Below are 14352 nucleotides of genomic sequence, written 5' to 3' on the forward strand. Positions count from 1 at the left end.
AACCAAAGAGGGCATCTATGAAAAAAGAATTATAAAATAGAAAACACCCTTTTTTGTTGCTACAAATGACAAAGCTATAAAGACTCCTCAAGTCGTGCACCAATCTTCTACTACACATAGAGTAACGCATTGCAAAAAAGAGCTTGATGATGATGACAATTTGGTGCCGTAAAAACTTGTGTTATGTTGAGCCTCCAAGGGGTTTGCAACAGTTTGGACAACTTGAATCTTGAATGCTCTTGTTATACAATTGTCCAATCCTTATTTAGGCCAAATTCTCTTATTAAGAAGCTAGAAACAAGGCTCTCATTAAGAGATTAAGAAATACAAAAGGTAAATCTAAGGTTTGATACCAATTGTTGTACTTGAAAATGAACCAAGATCAAAACGTATATGAAGTGAAGGGCATAATCAAGCAAAAACTGAATGAAGTTAATTACAAAATTAAGATAGGAAAACCACCATGAAAATTACATCAATATAAATCAACTGTACATGCACAACTCTTTCAGGAGTCCCTTATGCTTACACACAAACGTTCACTACTTCACACGCAAGCAACCAGCAAGCGCCCATTCTGCAGGCTCTCTTTGCCGGACAACCTTCCTTGGAAATTCTTTGGGCGCTGCTTGGAGGTCCAACCAAAGACCATAACTCCCACTTCTCCTGGCAATGTTTCAGCAAGGTATAAAGTTGCAGCTCTGACAAAGATTGGCGCTGCAGAGGAAACTCCAAGGTAGACATGTAAACTCCTTTGAAAAGCTGTCCTGAATTACAGTTGTAGGACGATGGGCGCTCGTCTAAATCTCTCTCTATGCTGCACCCTAAGGCTAGCTTGATAGAGGTGGGCACTCAGATAAGGGATTTGGGGGTGTTTTTTTGGATTTTGGAGGGATGGGGGATAAGGGCAAACCTAACGTAGCCGTGTGAAAATCTTAAGCATGTGATTACACAGTAAAACAGCTGCTAAGCATGTGATTACACAGTAAAACAGCTGCAAAAATTTCAAGGCCACCTTTTACATTTCTAATCCCTTTAAATCTTTCTGGTGTGTGCCTGTGTGTAGAAGTAGGGTGAAATTCCATGCGTCTTCCTAAACTGCCCTTGGGGCATTCGGGTGTGTGGCTAGACTTACAACCCTATCTGGAAAAAAAAAATGCCCTTGAATCGTCTCTCATGTACTGACTGACAAAGGGTGGGCTCATGAACTGACTTTCATAAGGATCTACTACCCTTGGTTCTTGACGATTGTACAATGTAGCGGAGTTAAGAGTGCAAGAGAGAGAAAAAGAGTAAGAGAGAAGAAGAACAAAGACGAGTAGACCTGATTGGGTCCCAAATGCCCTCTCAACAGTCCCCCACCAAATGTATTTGCTTTATTGAATGATGAAAAAGATGACTTCTTGGAGATCTTCCTTGGCATTAAATCTGCAGCCTGAAGATGACCTAAATCCTTGACCTTAAAGTTCATCTTTGCTTTAGCCTCCCCTTGGCTGTCCTGGCCCTTGGAGTCTTCAGCACTTTGTGAATAATGACCCTTGGAGTCTTCAGCACTTTGTGAATAATGACCACCACCACCACCCCCCCCCCCCCCAAAAAAAAAAAAGACCTTTTTAAAGGTGACCTTCATGTGGCCACAAAAAATGTCATGATCGATACAGATCCCATGTATACAATAACCTATCTTTAAGCAGCACCAGCTGCCTTCTATCCTTTCCAATCAAAAGTTTTCACTGCTTTATCTACCACGGCTGTAGCTATGGCCAATGAGGCCGTGCATGCTGGAGACGGGGCGTTTCTTACATTTAGCACTAGCCCTGCTTTCCCAACTTCAAAAAGGAAGTTTCCTATTATCTTTCCACTGTCATCAATCGCAACCGCATGCACACCAGACCAGCCTTTGGTTGTGTGCTCCACCTTCAGGCTAGGGCAATACCTGCTTATGAGAAACCACCCAGATGAGGAAAAAGCTTACATGTAATGCAAAATGTGTGAAGTTTAGACTTGGATGAAATCCATCCTACATATGGTAGTTCTTTGTTAAAATAAATATAAGTTTCTTTGTGAAATAAAACAATGTTTTACTTGATTAGAAGACCGCTTGCTTTCACATATCCTATAGCTAAGGAAAAGGCAAGATGCCTTTGCTTTCTCAGGTGGCCTTAACACAAGCACTGTAGAGAGTTTTTGAATTGTGCCCCTAAAAATTTATATTTGGCCAAGTCAACGGCATAAATCTAGGGCTTCCTTCTCAGGCAGCATGCAGCAATGGATCTCACAGCTAGTATATTAAGGTCATTTTCAAGGATTACACTGGAATTCAATGCTACCAACTCGACCACATTTTGCCAAATTCAGTTTATTGACCTACGCAGCCAGTAAAACTGGGTCACCATATTTCCCAACTATGCCCATCTTGGCCAAGTTTGTCCTACTTCCATTGGTGAGTGTGGGAAGCCGAAATAGCCCAGTTAACAGGGCCAGTGGCCGTGTTAACTCTGTCGGGGAAAAGCCTATTGATGAGATAATTCCTATGAACCTTAATATTCCAACACAAAGTTATGAATCTCTGGGTGCCTGCGTGCATTAATACATTTGTGTGTGCATGCATGCACATGCCATGGGTGGGTGTGTCGGTGTGCACACATGCATGTGCTGTGTCCGCATGCAGTGCCTGTGGGAAAGTGTGCCCTGTGTGCAATGTGTGCGCGTACACATGCACGTGTTAACTGTGGGCACGGACGCAGATGGGTCCCACTCAACCAACTTTCTCCACTAGCAATTTGGTGTAGTAGCTTTCTTTCAAGATAGTTGACAGTTATTCCATTGCTCTAGCTTTAAATAATCGCAAAAGAGAACCCTTTTCTCGGTGCTGTCATGTGTAGGCTAATTCCCAGGACTAATCCTTGAAAGGCAACAAGATAAAGAACCCGATCAGGACTAGATTTAGGAGCTCTGCTCAGAAAAACCTTGTTTAGGACTCAGGTGGCTGTCGGCCACCAAACAAGTGAATATGCTTCTGTCAGCTACAGCAAATAGAGAATATTCTGTCCAGGACCTGGCCGACTTGTCCATAGGGGTTTTCCAAGCCTATTTGAGGCATCATTGCTCATTGTAGAAAGCACTCACTCCTCTTGGGAGTACGGTCATCGATTAGACAGTAGACTAGGTGAAGTACACCTTTTGTGCTTCATACCAAAGGCAGTCTCCACTATATGCGCACATGCATTTTTGTGTATGCATATGTGTGCACATGGCATGCATACACGTCTGCGTGCCATGTGCACGTGTGTGCACGCAAGTCGATGGGTGCTGCATTAGCGTGTGCTGTGCGTGTGTATATTATATGAGAATTCACAACGATCAAGAGAGGGGAAAGTAATAAGGACCTTTGTGCCTCTCCAACAAAAGCTTGTGTGTTGATGTCTCGCCAGACCTCCTGTAGCACAATACCAGGGTGCTTAAGGACCAGCTTCCACAGGCCTTTGTTCATACCAAAGTTCAAAGCATCCCTCAAATGAAAGTTCCAAAAACTGTATCCTTCTTTGGCCAAGGATAAAGCAGAATTGGGTCCTATGAGCACACGCCCATCAACCCTCGGTGTAAGATGCACACCAACCATGGGAAACCTGCATAAATTACAGTCCATACACACAAATTAGGATAAATTGGAAGGGTTTTCTAGGAACTAATGAAGAAAAACGACTCACATAAAATGAAGATTTTTTAACGCCCAAGCCAACCACCATAACAAAGACCATTTTCATAGACTCGTGTTTATGCCTTTTGACATAATTGGCATGCTTGACAAGCAAATGCAAAGCTTTCCTTCTCCGTATCTATTTGAAAATCCAATTGACTTTCTAACACATCTTTTGGTCAAACCAGCCAATGGACACGTAGACTAGCAGTGTGGGCTTGTAACTTGGGGAGTGGAAGTCCCTAGTTAAAACTCAAGGGGAAAAAAAGCCTTGTTCAAACCATTGTGACCAAGCTTGGAGGTTTTAGAGAGTTCAAGGGAGGTTTGTTGAGTGCTTGTGTCACTCATGACTCATCTTAGACAAGAGCCCAAAGCTTGCACATCACCTCTAGCTGCAGCCTCAGATGAATTACTCTTCCAGCCTCCCATTATGTAGCAGATATATTGTGCTCTGGGCTAGATTGGTGACATGGTTATGCAGCAGTCTGCCACGGTGAACAAACTGATTTTCATTCAGAAGATCACAAAGAGCAGACCCCTTTGTAGAACAGAGCTTAAATTTATTTATTTTTTGGATGGAAGACCCACCGCAACTTACGGTATCTTCACTCTCCTCCTTAATTCAGAGAGTGCATGAGATAATGTGCAGATGTTGAAACTATAAATGGTGCAACAGGCAGAACAACCTTCACTTTTGTGATGTGAAGGTACTTTCTTCATGATTGCATCTATTCTCCAAGCATATAGTAGCTGGATCAATCTTGATTTTTGAGCACTATGCCACTTCTGGTTTGAAGTGGCAATGCCCAAGTGTTTAAAGTGTCAAATACCTCATTTCAATGCCCAAGTGTTTAAAGTGTCATTGGTCAACTACCTCAATTTCTTGTCCAAAAAATGTGATAAGTGGTTGCTCTTTAAGCTGAACTATTGGCAACAATTGTCTTTGTTTTCCCCACATTGGCAGATAGCCCACTCATATGACAAAAGTGAGTTAAGACATGCATCATACCTCCTTGACTGAATGCAAAAAAAGAACACCGGACATAACCCACATAGGAGCAAGAAGTGCATATTGAGGTCCTCGCTCATACTTCTTGTGCAAAGGTCATTACATCAATTTTGGCTCATGTACATAGGGTCCAAGCTGAGTCAGAGATTGGAAAGCTTGTGCAAATACCAGTCAGTCACTCCTTTTCGGGTCGTGTCATAACGCTCTGCCTCAACCTCCATTTACCAAGGTCCCCCCTTTCACCTTCCATCAACATCTGACCTCCTCAAAGAAGTCGGCAGCTTTTCTACAAACTAGTGGCACACAATCTATTTCATTCTTGTCCATAAGCTTTCAAATGCCTTTGTGAAGTCCAAAACAAAGCTTTCCATGCTTTGTAAGTTACCAAATGGTAACAGCTTGTCCAATTGCTCTCTCTTGTCCCAATACCTCCAGCCTATTTGCTGAACCTTTTTTCTACAATGGCACTAAAATTTTTGCCATGCACAGCCCGCCGTCATGGTAAGCTGATTTTGTCACTCCCTCTCAAACCACGAGTGGCACTACTGGTCCCCAGGGTTAGATGCAAAATCACCCACATAATGTCCTATCATTTCCCAGATGCCAATCAACAAAAATTGCATTGAATCTTCTTGCAAGTGTGTGATCTTGTTCTTATTCCAGCCTTGTTTCAAATCACCTAGTCTCTTCAAAAGATAAGAACTTGGAAGCATTTTTATGTGACAGTGTGGAGCACAATGCCTTCCTAAGAAGTCAATGGTAGGACACGTATAAAATTATCATTCCTATATTGCTAGGGTTCATTCTTTCCCATAAGCAATAGAGTTATACCATTCAATAAGCATAAAACAAAAGACTTGAAAGGGAAGAATGTGTAGACTTTACATACTTTGGATCAGGAACCGGATATATGTTGCGGGTGATGATGTTGCAGAATTGCGGCTTTAGCTCATGATAGGTACCTCGGAAAGGAAGGACAGTCGGACCCTTCTTACCACCTGTTACAAACTCAGTTAAACACGTATATGCAACAGTTCATCTGTCAATAGGATAGATGCCTGAAAATGGGAAGACCACATGAACCCTATATTCACCTGCCATGTACCCAATATAGTCTGACTGAAGCCCTGCACAAGTGATTAACCATCTGGACTTCACAATCTTGGACCCCTTTCCATATATTTCGATACCCTTCCTCTCATCTGCTTCAATGCCTATCACTTCAAAGCTTTATAGCATGGAAAGAAGCACATCAATAGACGCAGAACAACAAACTTCACAACAAAACCATTAAAAAAAGACATACAGATCATAAAGAGAGCATTTAAACATGTGCCATGTAAGCAGAATACACGTCAAGCAACATAACACTTCCTAAACCTGCCCAAACAATATCATGTTGTCTTTTGGAAGAAATAAGGGCGTACTCTGAATGTATTTGTCCCTGGCCACTTGCCAGAAACTCTTCAGCATAGGACAAACCCACTGCAGCATAGTCTGTGATACCAGTGTTAGGTGAATGAAGGGCCTGCAGTGCCTTCACATTTGGCTCCAAATCAAGCACCTGCTTCGAATTCAAAATCTCCAAGCCCTCTACTTTGTTAGCTTTTGCTGTCTTAAAAAGGCCTTCAAGAATTGGAATTTCATGATCACGGGTGGCCACAATCAACTTTCCCACCCGCTTATAAGGAAGGTTCTTTCTCTCACAATACTCATACATTCTCTTTGCTCCTTCCACACATAAATTCGCCATGTCACTTCCTGGTTCATAATAAATGCCTGCATGTATCACTCCACTGTAAAGAATGTCATTGTCTTGACTGAAACCTGAACCCTTTTGAAACTAATAACAAATCATTACAAAGATCATCACAGGTAACCAATTAGAAAGTGAAAAGAGTGCAAGCAGGATGCTTTAGTGTGCATAGTCGAGCAGGCCGTGCAAGGCCACTGGGAATGTGAGGAGGTCAGGTAGGCAATCAGCAATAGGCCGACCAACCATAGTTGCATGGCGGGAATGGGAGTGCACTACGGAACAGGAATGGGATGGGGTGGGGAACCGGAACCAGAATGGGAACGGGAACGGGTATGGAACTGGAACGGAATACATACACATTCATGAGAAAATAAGAACGGGAACGGAAATCCTGAAATGTTTAATTGTGCTCATGGTCAAGCGACGCACGTCCACTCCCGCGCTTCTCGGGTGAGTTTCAACACCTGGCCCGCTTGGTGGGACACTGCAATAGCAATCAAACCACTCTTGATTTTGATGACTTCAAAAAAAAATCTGGATTCAAAAGGTTATCTGTAAAGTCATGTCCGGTCCCATCCTTTCTTGCTCAAGTCAGCCGGTGGTATATTGGTCAAGAGATCCTCCATAGATACAAGACTGCCCCTCCACAGGCAATGGATGTGAAGAGCCTTTATACAGCCATAGATGTCAAGGACCCACTTTGATCCCCACATTGTATCAGTTTAGCATTGTACCAATGGCACCTTACAAGGCTGCTGTTTCTTCTCTCAACACTAATTGGGTTTTTTTTATATCATGTTTTTTCCATGATTCTTTCACTTCATGGACACATTGTAACGAATGCCGTACCACAAGTGCACATCTCTTGCGTGAGTTATCTACCAACCAAATCCAGAAGCGTGACGCTGAACAGATCAACCAGGACCTTACTCGCCACGAGAAACGATGTCGTAAACAGCACGAGGACTTATACCAACTCTTTCAAAGCCAAAATTCTGACGAGGCTAGGCTTACACATAGGACGAAAACCGGATCCGATGCGATTTACTGAGGCTACACGCATAGAACACATGGATCACACCAGTAGGCCCATCGCCCACCAAGATGCAATACTACAGAGATCATTTCCTGAGGATTCACAACAGATGGTTTCATACAGAGACCAAGTTATCTCGATGTCTTCATGTCCCATGCTATGAGGATAGCCATCGGCCGGCTTAGGGTATCATCCCATAGACTGAGGATAGAGACAAGCAGAGCTAAGCAGATACCCAGAGAGGACAAGGCATGTAGACTGTCAAACGGGGGTTGACTCGGAGGAGCACTATGTTTGCCAATGTCTAGTCTACTACGAGATCAGAGGGAGATTTCACTATCTATTCAAAGAGGGCTTTGGACCCTTATCCCGGATCATGAAGTACCCAGATCAGAGGTGGCTTGGACTCTTCCTACTGGAGCTCAGCCCCGCACAAAGAGTCACTACTCAGAGATCCTCACCCCCAATAGTCCTCTCAACTTACCATCACCTGGTTTTTTCCAATCTAGAAGGGTGTGGATAGGGAGGCACCAGAGCCCACCACAGTGGATACAGGAGCCTATATCACAATGCCCCGTCACAACAGGCCCATGGGAGTCATATCAAATCAAGCATGCACACTCCAAAGAACTAGACACCCTCGTCCTATCAGACCCCAGCCACCCCCACCACATCAGCCCTAGATTCAAGAGATCTTGGCCTGCCATCGAGCAGCCTCATCCTCACAACAGACTATCAACATCTCTAGCCTTCTTGTATGGACATCCTGGATCGGCCCTTGCCCAGCATACAAGGTTGATTGACTGTTTTTATTGACCTCTCCCATATCCCATCACTTATGGTACCCAATGCGTGGCATAGTAGGATTTAGATTTTTCATCTTGTATAATCTCAAAGTCTGAGATCTTCACTTTCAATTTTCAGTTCTAGTTTAATGTTGCTTTTTCTTTTTTCATCCATGACGAGATTTCATGGACACTATGTATACATCATTTTGGTCTCATAGACCCTTTGGGTCTTTTGAAGACTCTCTCTCATGTTCCATGTTCCTTATATTCCAGACTCCATGGACAGTTTTGTATCACCCCAGTGAGATAGCTATGTTTTGTTTCTATTTTATTTTCCATTCCATGATGAGATATGCCATGGACATTATTGTATCACAATGCCAAATGGTCTCATAGGCCCATTGGATCTTTAGTAGACGCTTAATCTCTCTCTCTCTCTCTCTCAAAATTGCAAGAAATATTGTAGATATTGCTAGGCACAAAAAAGATGACCATCTCTAAAAGTCTAGACAAAGAAGATTGATGCAATTGAGCTCAAGAGTCACCCAAGTAAAGTAATAACCTAATTAACCATGCACCTAAACTAATCAAAGAAATGAGTAACTCCTCATTTTCTCCTAACCTCGCTTTGATACCAAGAAAAAATCTTGGAACTAAGGAGGATCAAAGTATAAATATAACTCCATAATAAAAATAAGAAGATATCGTCACACTAGCTCCAATTAAAGAGCCTCAATAATAAGCATAAACAAAAGCTCTATTAATATCAATTCATCAAGCTCCAAGTATAATGCTTGTATATACCCTTAGCTTATTCTTCCATCTATTTACTCCAAATCTTATCCATCCCAATCACCTCCACGAACTCATCTACCTCACCTTAGCCATGACATCATTTAGAATCTATACTTTTCCATTCACCACACAAACATAATCTCACAACAAAGTTACAAACAACCTTTGAACGACACATACAATTTTGCATTGCCGTCCAACCTAAATTTCAACAATGGTGTGAGCATACCAAGCCAAGGACATGGAGTTGGATGCACGGTCAAATCATCGGTTTTGCAGAGGAGTGATTACATTGAGGACTATTTTATCTAGGAGATTATTTTTTAAATTGCACAACAAGTTCTGTTGATCCAAAGCTTCAAAAGAAATTACTTCAGCTTTCATAGAGTAACAAAAACAAGATTCTCATCAAGGTCCACACTTCAACAAGAGGTGTCAAGACCAGTGGCCAATACATCTTCCAGAGGAGACTGATCAATAAATGCAGTAGCAAATTTCTTTGCAAGTTTTGGTGTTGACAAGGCCTAAAACGACATGTTGGCCAAGAAGTGGACGCACAGGGATTGCACAATGCTTAGTACAGCCAACATCTTGGATGAGACTTAATTAAGTCATTTCAGTTCTTGGGAAAAAGATCCATATATGGACATTGTGCAAATGAGGGCAGCTGTAGTATGATCCACCTGCAGAAACAAGGCAGACAGCAATGTGGGCAACAATGTGGTCAGCCAAACAAGATAGGAGAAGGTGGTTTGGGCACCCAAGTGTGAGCATCAAGGTTGGACAAGGTGGTAGGCAATGCAGTAGATGTTACATCCCAAGGCCCTAGCAGGGTTAATAGGTAACTTTAGGTTAGGTTAACCAGAGACTGGGAGCTTGGCATCTAAATGGGGAGGTTAAGGGCCTTTACACACCACCCAATCTCGCCTAGTGCGTGCTCATGGTCTACGCATGAGTTGGTAGTCTTCAATGGGCAGGGGGTTTACACACCGCCCAAGCCAGAATCTTTCAAAAGGTTAGTATTCAATGCATTATTGATAGAAAAATGCAACTGTACTTGAATTTGATTGGTGGGATGAGTGGGTGCCCAAGTTTGGGCAGCCAACGTTGCCCATGAAGTTGCTTATCATGGGCACCAGTCAGCTGCCACCTCATCTTTTGAAGTCTGCCCAATTTTGGTTGTGTGTAACGGGGTGCGCCCATCCAGCCCAATTTAAGCATCCCATTGGCTCCCAGCATTAATGGTGGGCGGGCAGACCTTGGTTTGTAAAGGCCCTAGTATTTTAGAGGCATGGGCTACTAATGGCTCCTGGTTTATCGGAGGCCTGTATAAGTACTTTTGGACTCAGTTTGGGAGAGAGCTCCTCAAACGTGGACTCAAGGCTCATGAGACTACTCTATGCGTACAGAGGGGGTATGGGACGCCAAGGCTTGCACACGCAGCCATGTCTCTGATGCTTCTAACCTCCATGCTCAATCGTGAGCCTGATTGGGCAGTGAGCTAGATGCCAGTGTCTTTATGTTTCCTCTGCATTGCTTAATTGCAGGTGTCTACTAGACAAGGGTCTTACATTGGTATCAAAGCCAGACGTTCTAGTATGAAGCATGAGAAACTCCGAAAGGAGGAGAGGAGAAAACCCATCACAAAGATATTCTGGATTCAAGCCAAAAAGGCTTGCTTTAAGGCCTGAGGTACGGGTGGAGAAGATTGTGTGGTTGGGTTAGCAAGGAGCGATGTTGTACTGCTACATATCCATGAACAAGGAGGTGGTTTTGTGTACTTGTCTAGTTTTCATGGTGCTTTTTAGGGCCTTAGTTTGACGCACGTGAGGGATCTCGTAGGGTCTGGTCATGGGCTTGTAAAAGAGAGATCTGTTGTCCAGAAGCGAGTTACAGAAAACTTTGATCTATGAGGGGCTGAATTTGATGCGCATCCTTGATGAGAGGGGGGCACACACAGAAATTCATGCTTGTGAAGACCCTACTGCAGCCCCTTCTGTTCACCTGCTGTGCTGAACCAAGCTTTACTAAGGAGACTTAACATGTGCATGGGTGGCCTGATTGGAGAAGGGCGCATGTCTTGCTGTACGCTTCTCATAGGTCATACGCAGCTTCAGTAGTGGTGAGAAGGGGTTGGTGGAGGGTTTTGGTTTTTTTCTTTTGATGTGTGTGTGTGTGTGTGTCTGTGTTGGATTGACTTTTTGTTCTTTTGGGGGTGTGGTGGAGGACCTCTATGGTAGGAATACAGGATGAATAAACACTGAAACCCATTAGATTAAAGAATTTTAAGTTCTGAACCATTTTACAAAGGATCTACAAAGAGAGTGATGGGGCTTCAATGGCAAACCTGTTGTGAGAAGTCTGGTGAGGCACGAGCTTCTTCTCCTTCTCCACAACCACCACACTGGCTTTTGGAAACCGAGACACGATCTCCCGAGCTGTGGCTAGGCCCACGATACCCCCTCCGATGATGGCCACATCAGCCTTCTCTCCTTTCAAAGCCCCGCGCACACTGCCCACTCCCCCTCCTCCCCCTGCCAACGTGCTCATCAGCAGGCTTCCTCTGAGATTTGAAAAGTCCTTCTTCTTTGCATGAGATGCTGCAGAGAGTTGGCCGCTAATCATCCTTCTTAATCCTCTTGATGATGTAGCCATGATTGGTAGTTTATAATTTTAAAAAAATCACTGCAGAAAAATGTACAGAACTTGATTAGGGGCACAGACAGACGAAGGCTTCTCAAGTCCTTTTATGCCCACGCTCACGGTCAATCAAAGCTGCTTGAAATTTTTAAATCGCAAGGCGGCAAGGTGATGAGTCAGTGATGACTTGCCAGGTATAATTTACACGTGGCCTCCGTTCACCAATCCACTTGTCACCTTGTGCACGTTTCTAATAATTCAATTCAATTTAATTTCGACGTATGAATTTGCACGTAACCTGTACACCATGTAGAGCAGCAACTCAAATGTGTTTAGTGGACCTCATAGTGATCTAATGTTAGTCCATGGTCACGCAAGTTAGACTAGAACTTATATAGACCAATTGTTTTTTTTTTAACCTCGAGTTACAAGCCATCCACTTTAACCAACGATTGCTGGTAAGCCTTGTTAATTGTAATGTCCCCCATGTTAAACTTTCACATAAGTTAAGCCTTGTTACTTGTAATGTCCCATGTTTTTGAAACTTTCACACGTCTTGTTACTTGAAATTTCCCATGTTTTGTTTCGAGAAACTTTCTTGTTACTTGTAATATCTCATTTTTTTTCCCGAAAATAACATGGGACACCAGTACTTCTCCTCTCACATCTAAGTCTGCTTAGTCTCATAAATCTAGGCGGGATGCAACCCTTAGGAGTTGTTCACACCACCACGGGCTTGAAGTAAAAAGCAAAGGCAAAATTTTGAAAAGCTCTACAATTTACTTCGCAACCTACCACATCAATTGAGACCCAACGTTGGTATTGTGGCGAAAGGTCAAAATGGTTGGTCATAACACCACCAACCTGATGGCATTTCCAAGTCCGTGACACCAACTCCTTACAAAGTCCTTACTTGGCCTAAGTTGGTCATGTGACACCAACCCCTCAAAGTCCTTACTTGGCCTAAGTTGGTCATGTGACACCAACCCCTTACAAAGTCCTTACTTGTCCTAAGTTGGTCAGTTCATTTGCCTTTATAGTGTACACCCCTTCCACTATGTTGGTCATGTGACACCAACCTGTTACAAAGTCCTCACTTGGCCTAAGTTGGTCATGTCCTTTTGCCTTTATAGTGTACAACCCTTCCTCTTAAATCTCTAGGTGATAAGATCTCTGTTTATATGGATAATAGAAGGTTCCTCTCTAGGTTGGGCTTAAGATAGCAAAGGATGTTTGTTCCTATAGAATGTACTTGAATGCCGTGAATGAATAAATGGAGGACATGTATGTAAAGGACTCTAGGCATACTTGTAAGAAGTGGAATGTGGTGTCCTTCATTTGACTATGAAGGCATGTTTTAATGAGCATTGAGATTTTCAAACAAACTACATTTTTGTGTTTTAGGTTTGACCCTCAAGCATTGATAGTGATTGTCCATGAAGATGCCTTATTATCACATTTTAAAAAGGATCTTGTTTTATGCTTGTATGTAAAGGACTCTAGTAGCATGTATGTAAAGGACTCTAGTAGCATGTATGTAAAGGACTCTAGTCATGCTTGTAACAAGGAAAATGTGGTGTCCATCATTTGACTATGGAGAGTGACCTTCCCATAAGTCCGTTAGGCATGTTTTAGTCTTTGAAGAGCATTGATATTTTCAAACGAACTACAATTTTATGGTTTTAGGTTTAACCCTTAAGCATTAATAGTGATTGTCCATGAAGATGTCTTCTTAGCATTGATATTTTCAAACGAACTACAATTTTATGGTTTTAGGTTTAACCCTTAAGCATTAATAGTGATTGTCCATGAAGATGTCTTCTTATCATGTTGTAAAAAGGATCTTGTTCTATGGAGTTTGATTCTAGATCCCTCTAGAGGAACGAGAATGTGTCTACGATGAGTTTCATGGGTATTTTAAAAGTAAAACCTTAATTAAGTACAACCTTTTTCTTCTCATTTGTTTGTTTAATGTTAAATTCTCCTCTAAAGTGGGAACTTTTGAAACTTGGCTTTTTAAAAGAACTTCATTCACACAAACAAATGTGGCTAACAATCATATTTTCCTTTCCTCACAAGAGCATGAGAAGTCACATGATTGTGGGAACTTTTGGAACTTGACTTTTTAAAAGAACTTCATTTACATAAACAAATGTGGCTAACAATCGTCTTTTCCTTTCCTCACAAGCGCATTGAAAAGTCACATGATTGTATGGGATTCACTATGGTGCTTTATTCCTTGATAATATCTCCTCGTATATCTATGTATCTCTTTGAACATGATTTAAAGTTCCATGGCCACATAGTCTTCTTTTATATGCATACTCTCTCTTGCTCCTTTCCTCCTCTACACAAGAAGGTATTAAATAATGTATGCAATATTTCCCTAAGATTTCCCTAAGGCTTTAAAAAACAAACCCATATATCCAAAAGTATGAGCCTCTAAAAACCAATCCCATAGATCCAATATCTTCTAGAGCACAAAATTAATGCACACACATGCGTGTAGACAAACATAGAAAGCACGTAACAAATCCATAGAAAAAAATCTACCAGGCCATCTCACCCCTTGCCCTTGCACTTTAAGCCACACAAATTGGCCCCATCTCTTTTTGAGAGAGAGAGAGA

General features: G+C 42.4%; 1 protein-coding gene across 1 annotated transcript; it reads right to left on the bottom strand.

Moving 5' to 3' along the window:
- Window positions 1-411: 411 nt before the first annotated feature.
- LOC147613034 (uncharacterized) lies at window positions 412-11837 on the bottom strand. Its single transcript, XM_086782331.1, has 6 exons — window positions 11432-11837; window positions 6137-6505; window positions 5804-5937; window positions 5599-5707; window positions 3390-3629; window positions 412-1936 (listed from the first exon to the last, which is right to left on the bottom strand). Exons 1-6 carry the CDS (start codon window positions 11737-11739, stop codon window positions 1708-1710), a joined length of 1389 nt encoding a protein of 462 aa, XP_086638457.1. The 5' UTR covers window positions 11740-11837; the 3' UTR covers window positions 412-1707.
- Window positions 11838-14352: the final 2515 nt, after the last annotated feature.

Source organism: Cibotium barometz, chromosome 44, assembly GCF_041138505.1.
Source record: "Cibotium barometz isolate CiBa-2024 chromosome 44, ASM4113850v1, whole genome shotgun sequence".
Classification (NCBI taxonomy): Eukaryota; Viridiplantae; Streptophyta; class Polypodiopsida; order Cyatheales; family Cibotiaceae; genus Cibotium; species Cibotium barometz.

Bases quoted from the DNA above. Each gene is read 5' to 3' on its own strand.
- LOC147613034 (XM_086782331.1), bottom strand. From the start codon at position 11,739: ATGGCTACATCATCAAGAGGATTAAGAAGGATGATTAGCGGCCAACTC. The intron at 6,506-11,431 runs GTTTGCCATTGA...CATTCTTTACAG, and splicing joins CACCAGACTTCTCACAACAG to TGGAGTGATACATGCAGGCA. The intron at 5,938-6,136 runs GTACGCCCTTAT...CATGCTATAAAG, and splicing joins CAGGGACAAATACATTCAGA to CTTTGAAGTGATAGGCATTG.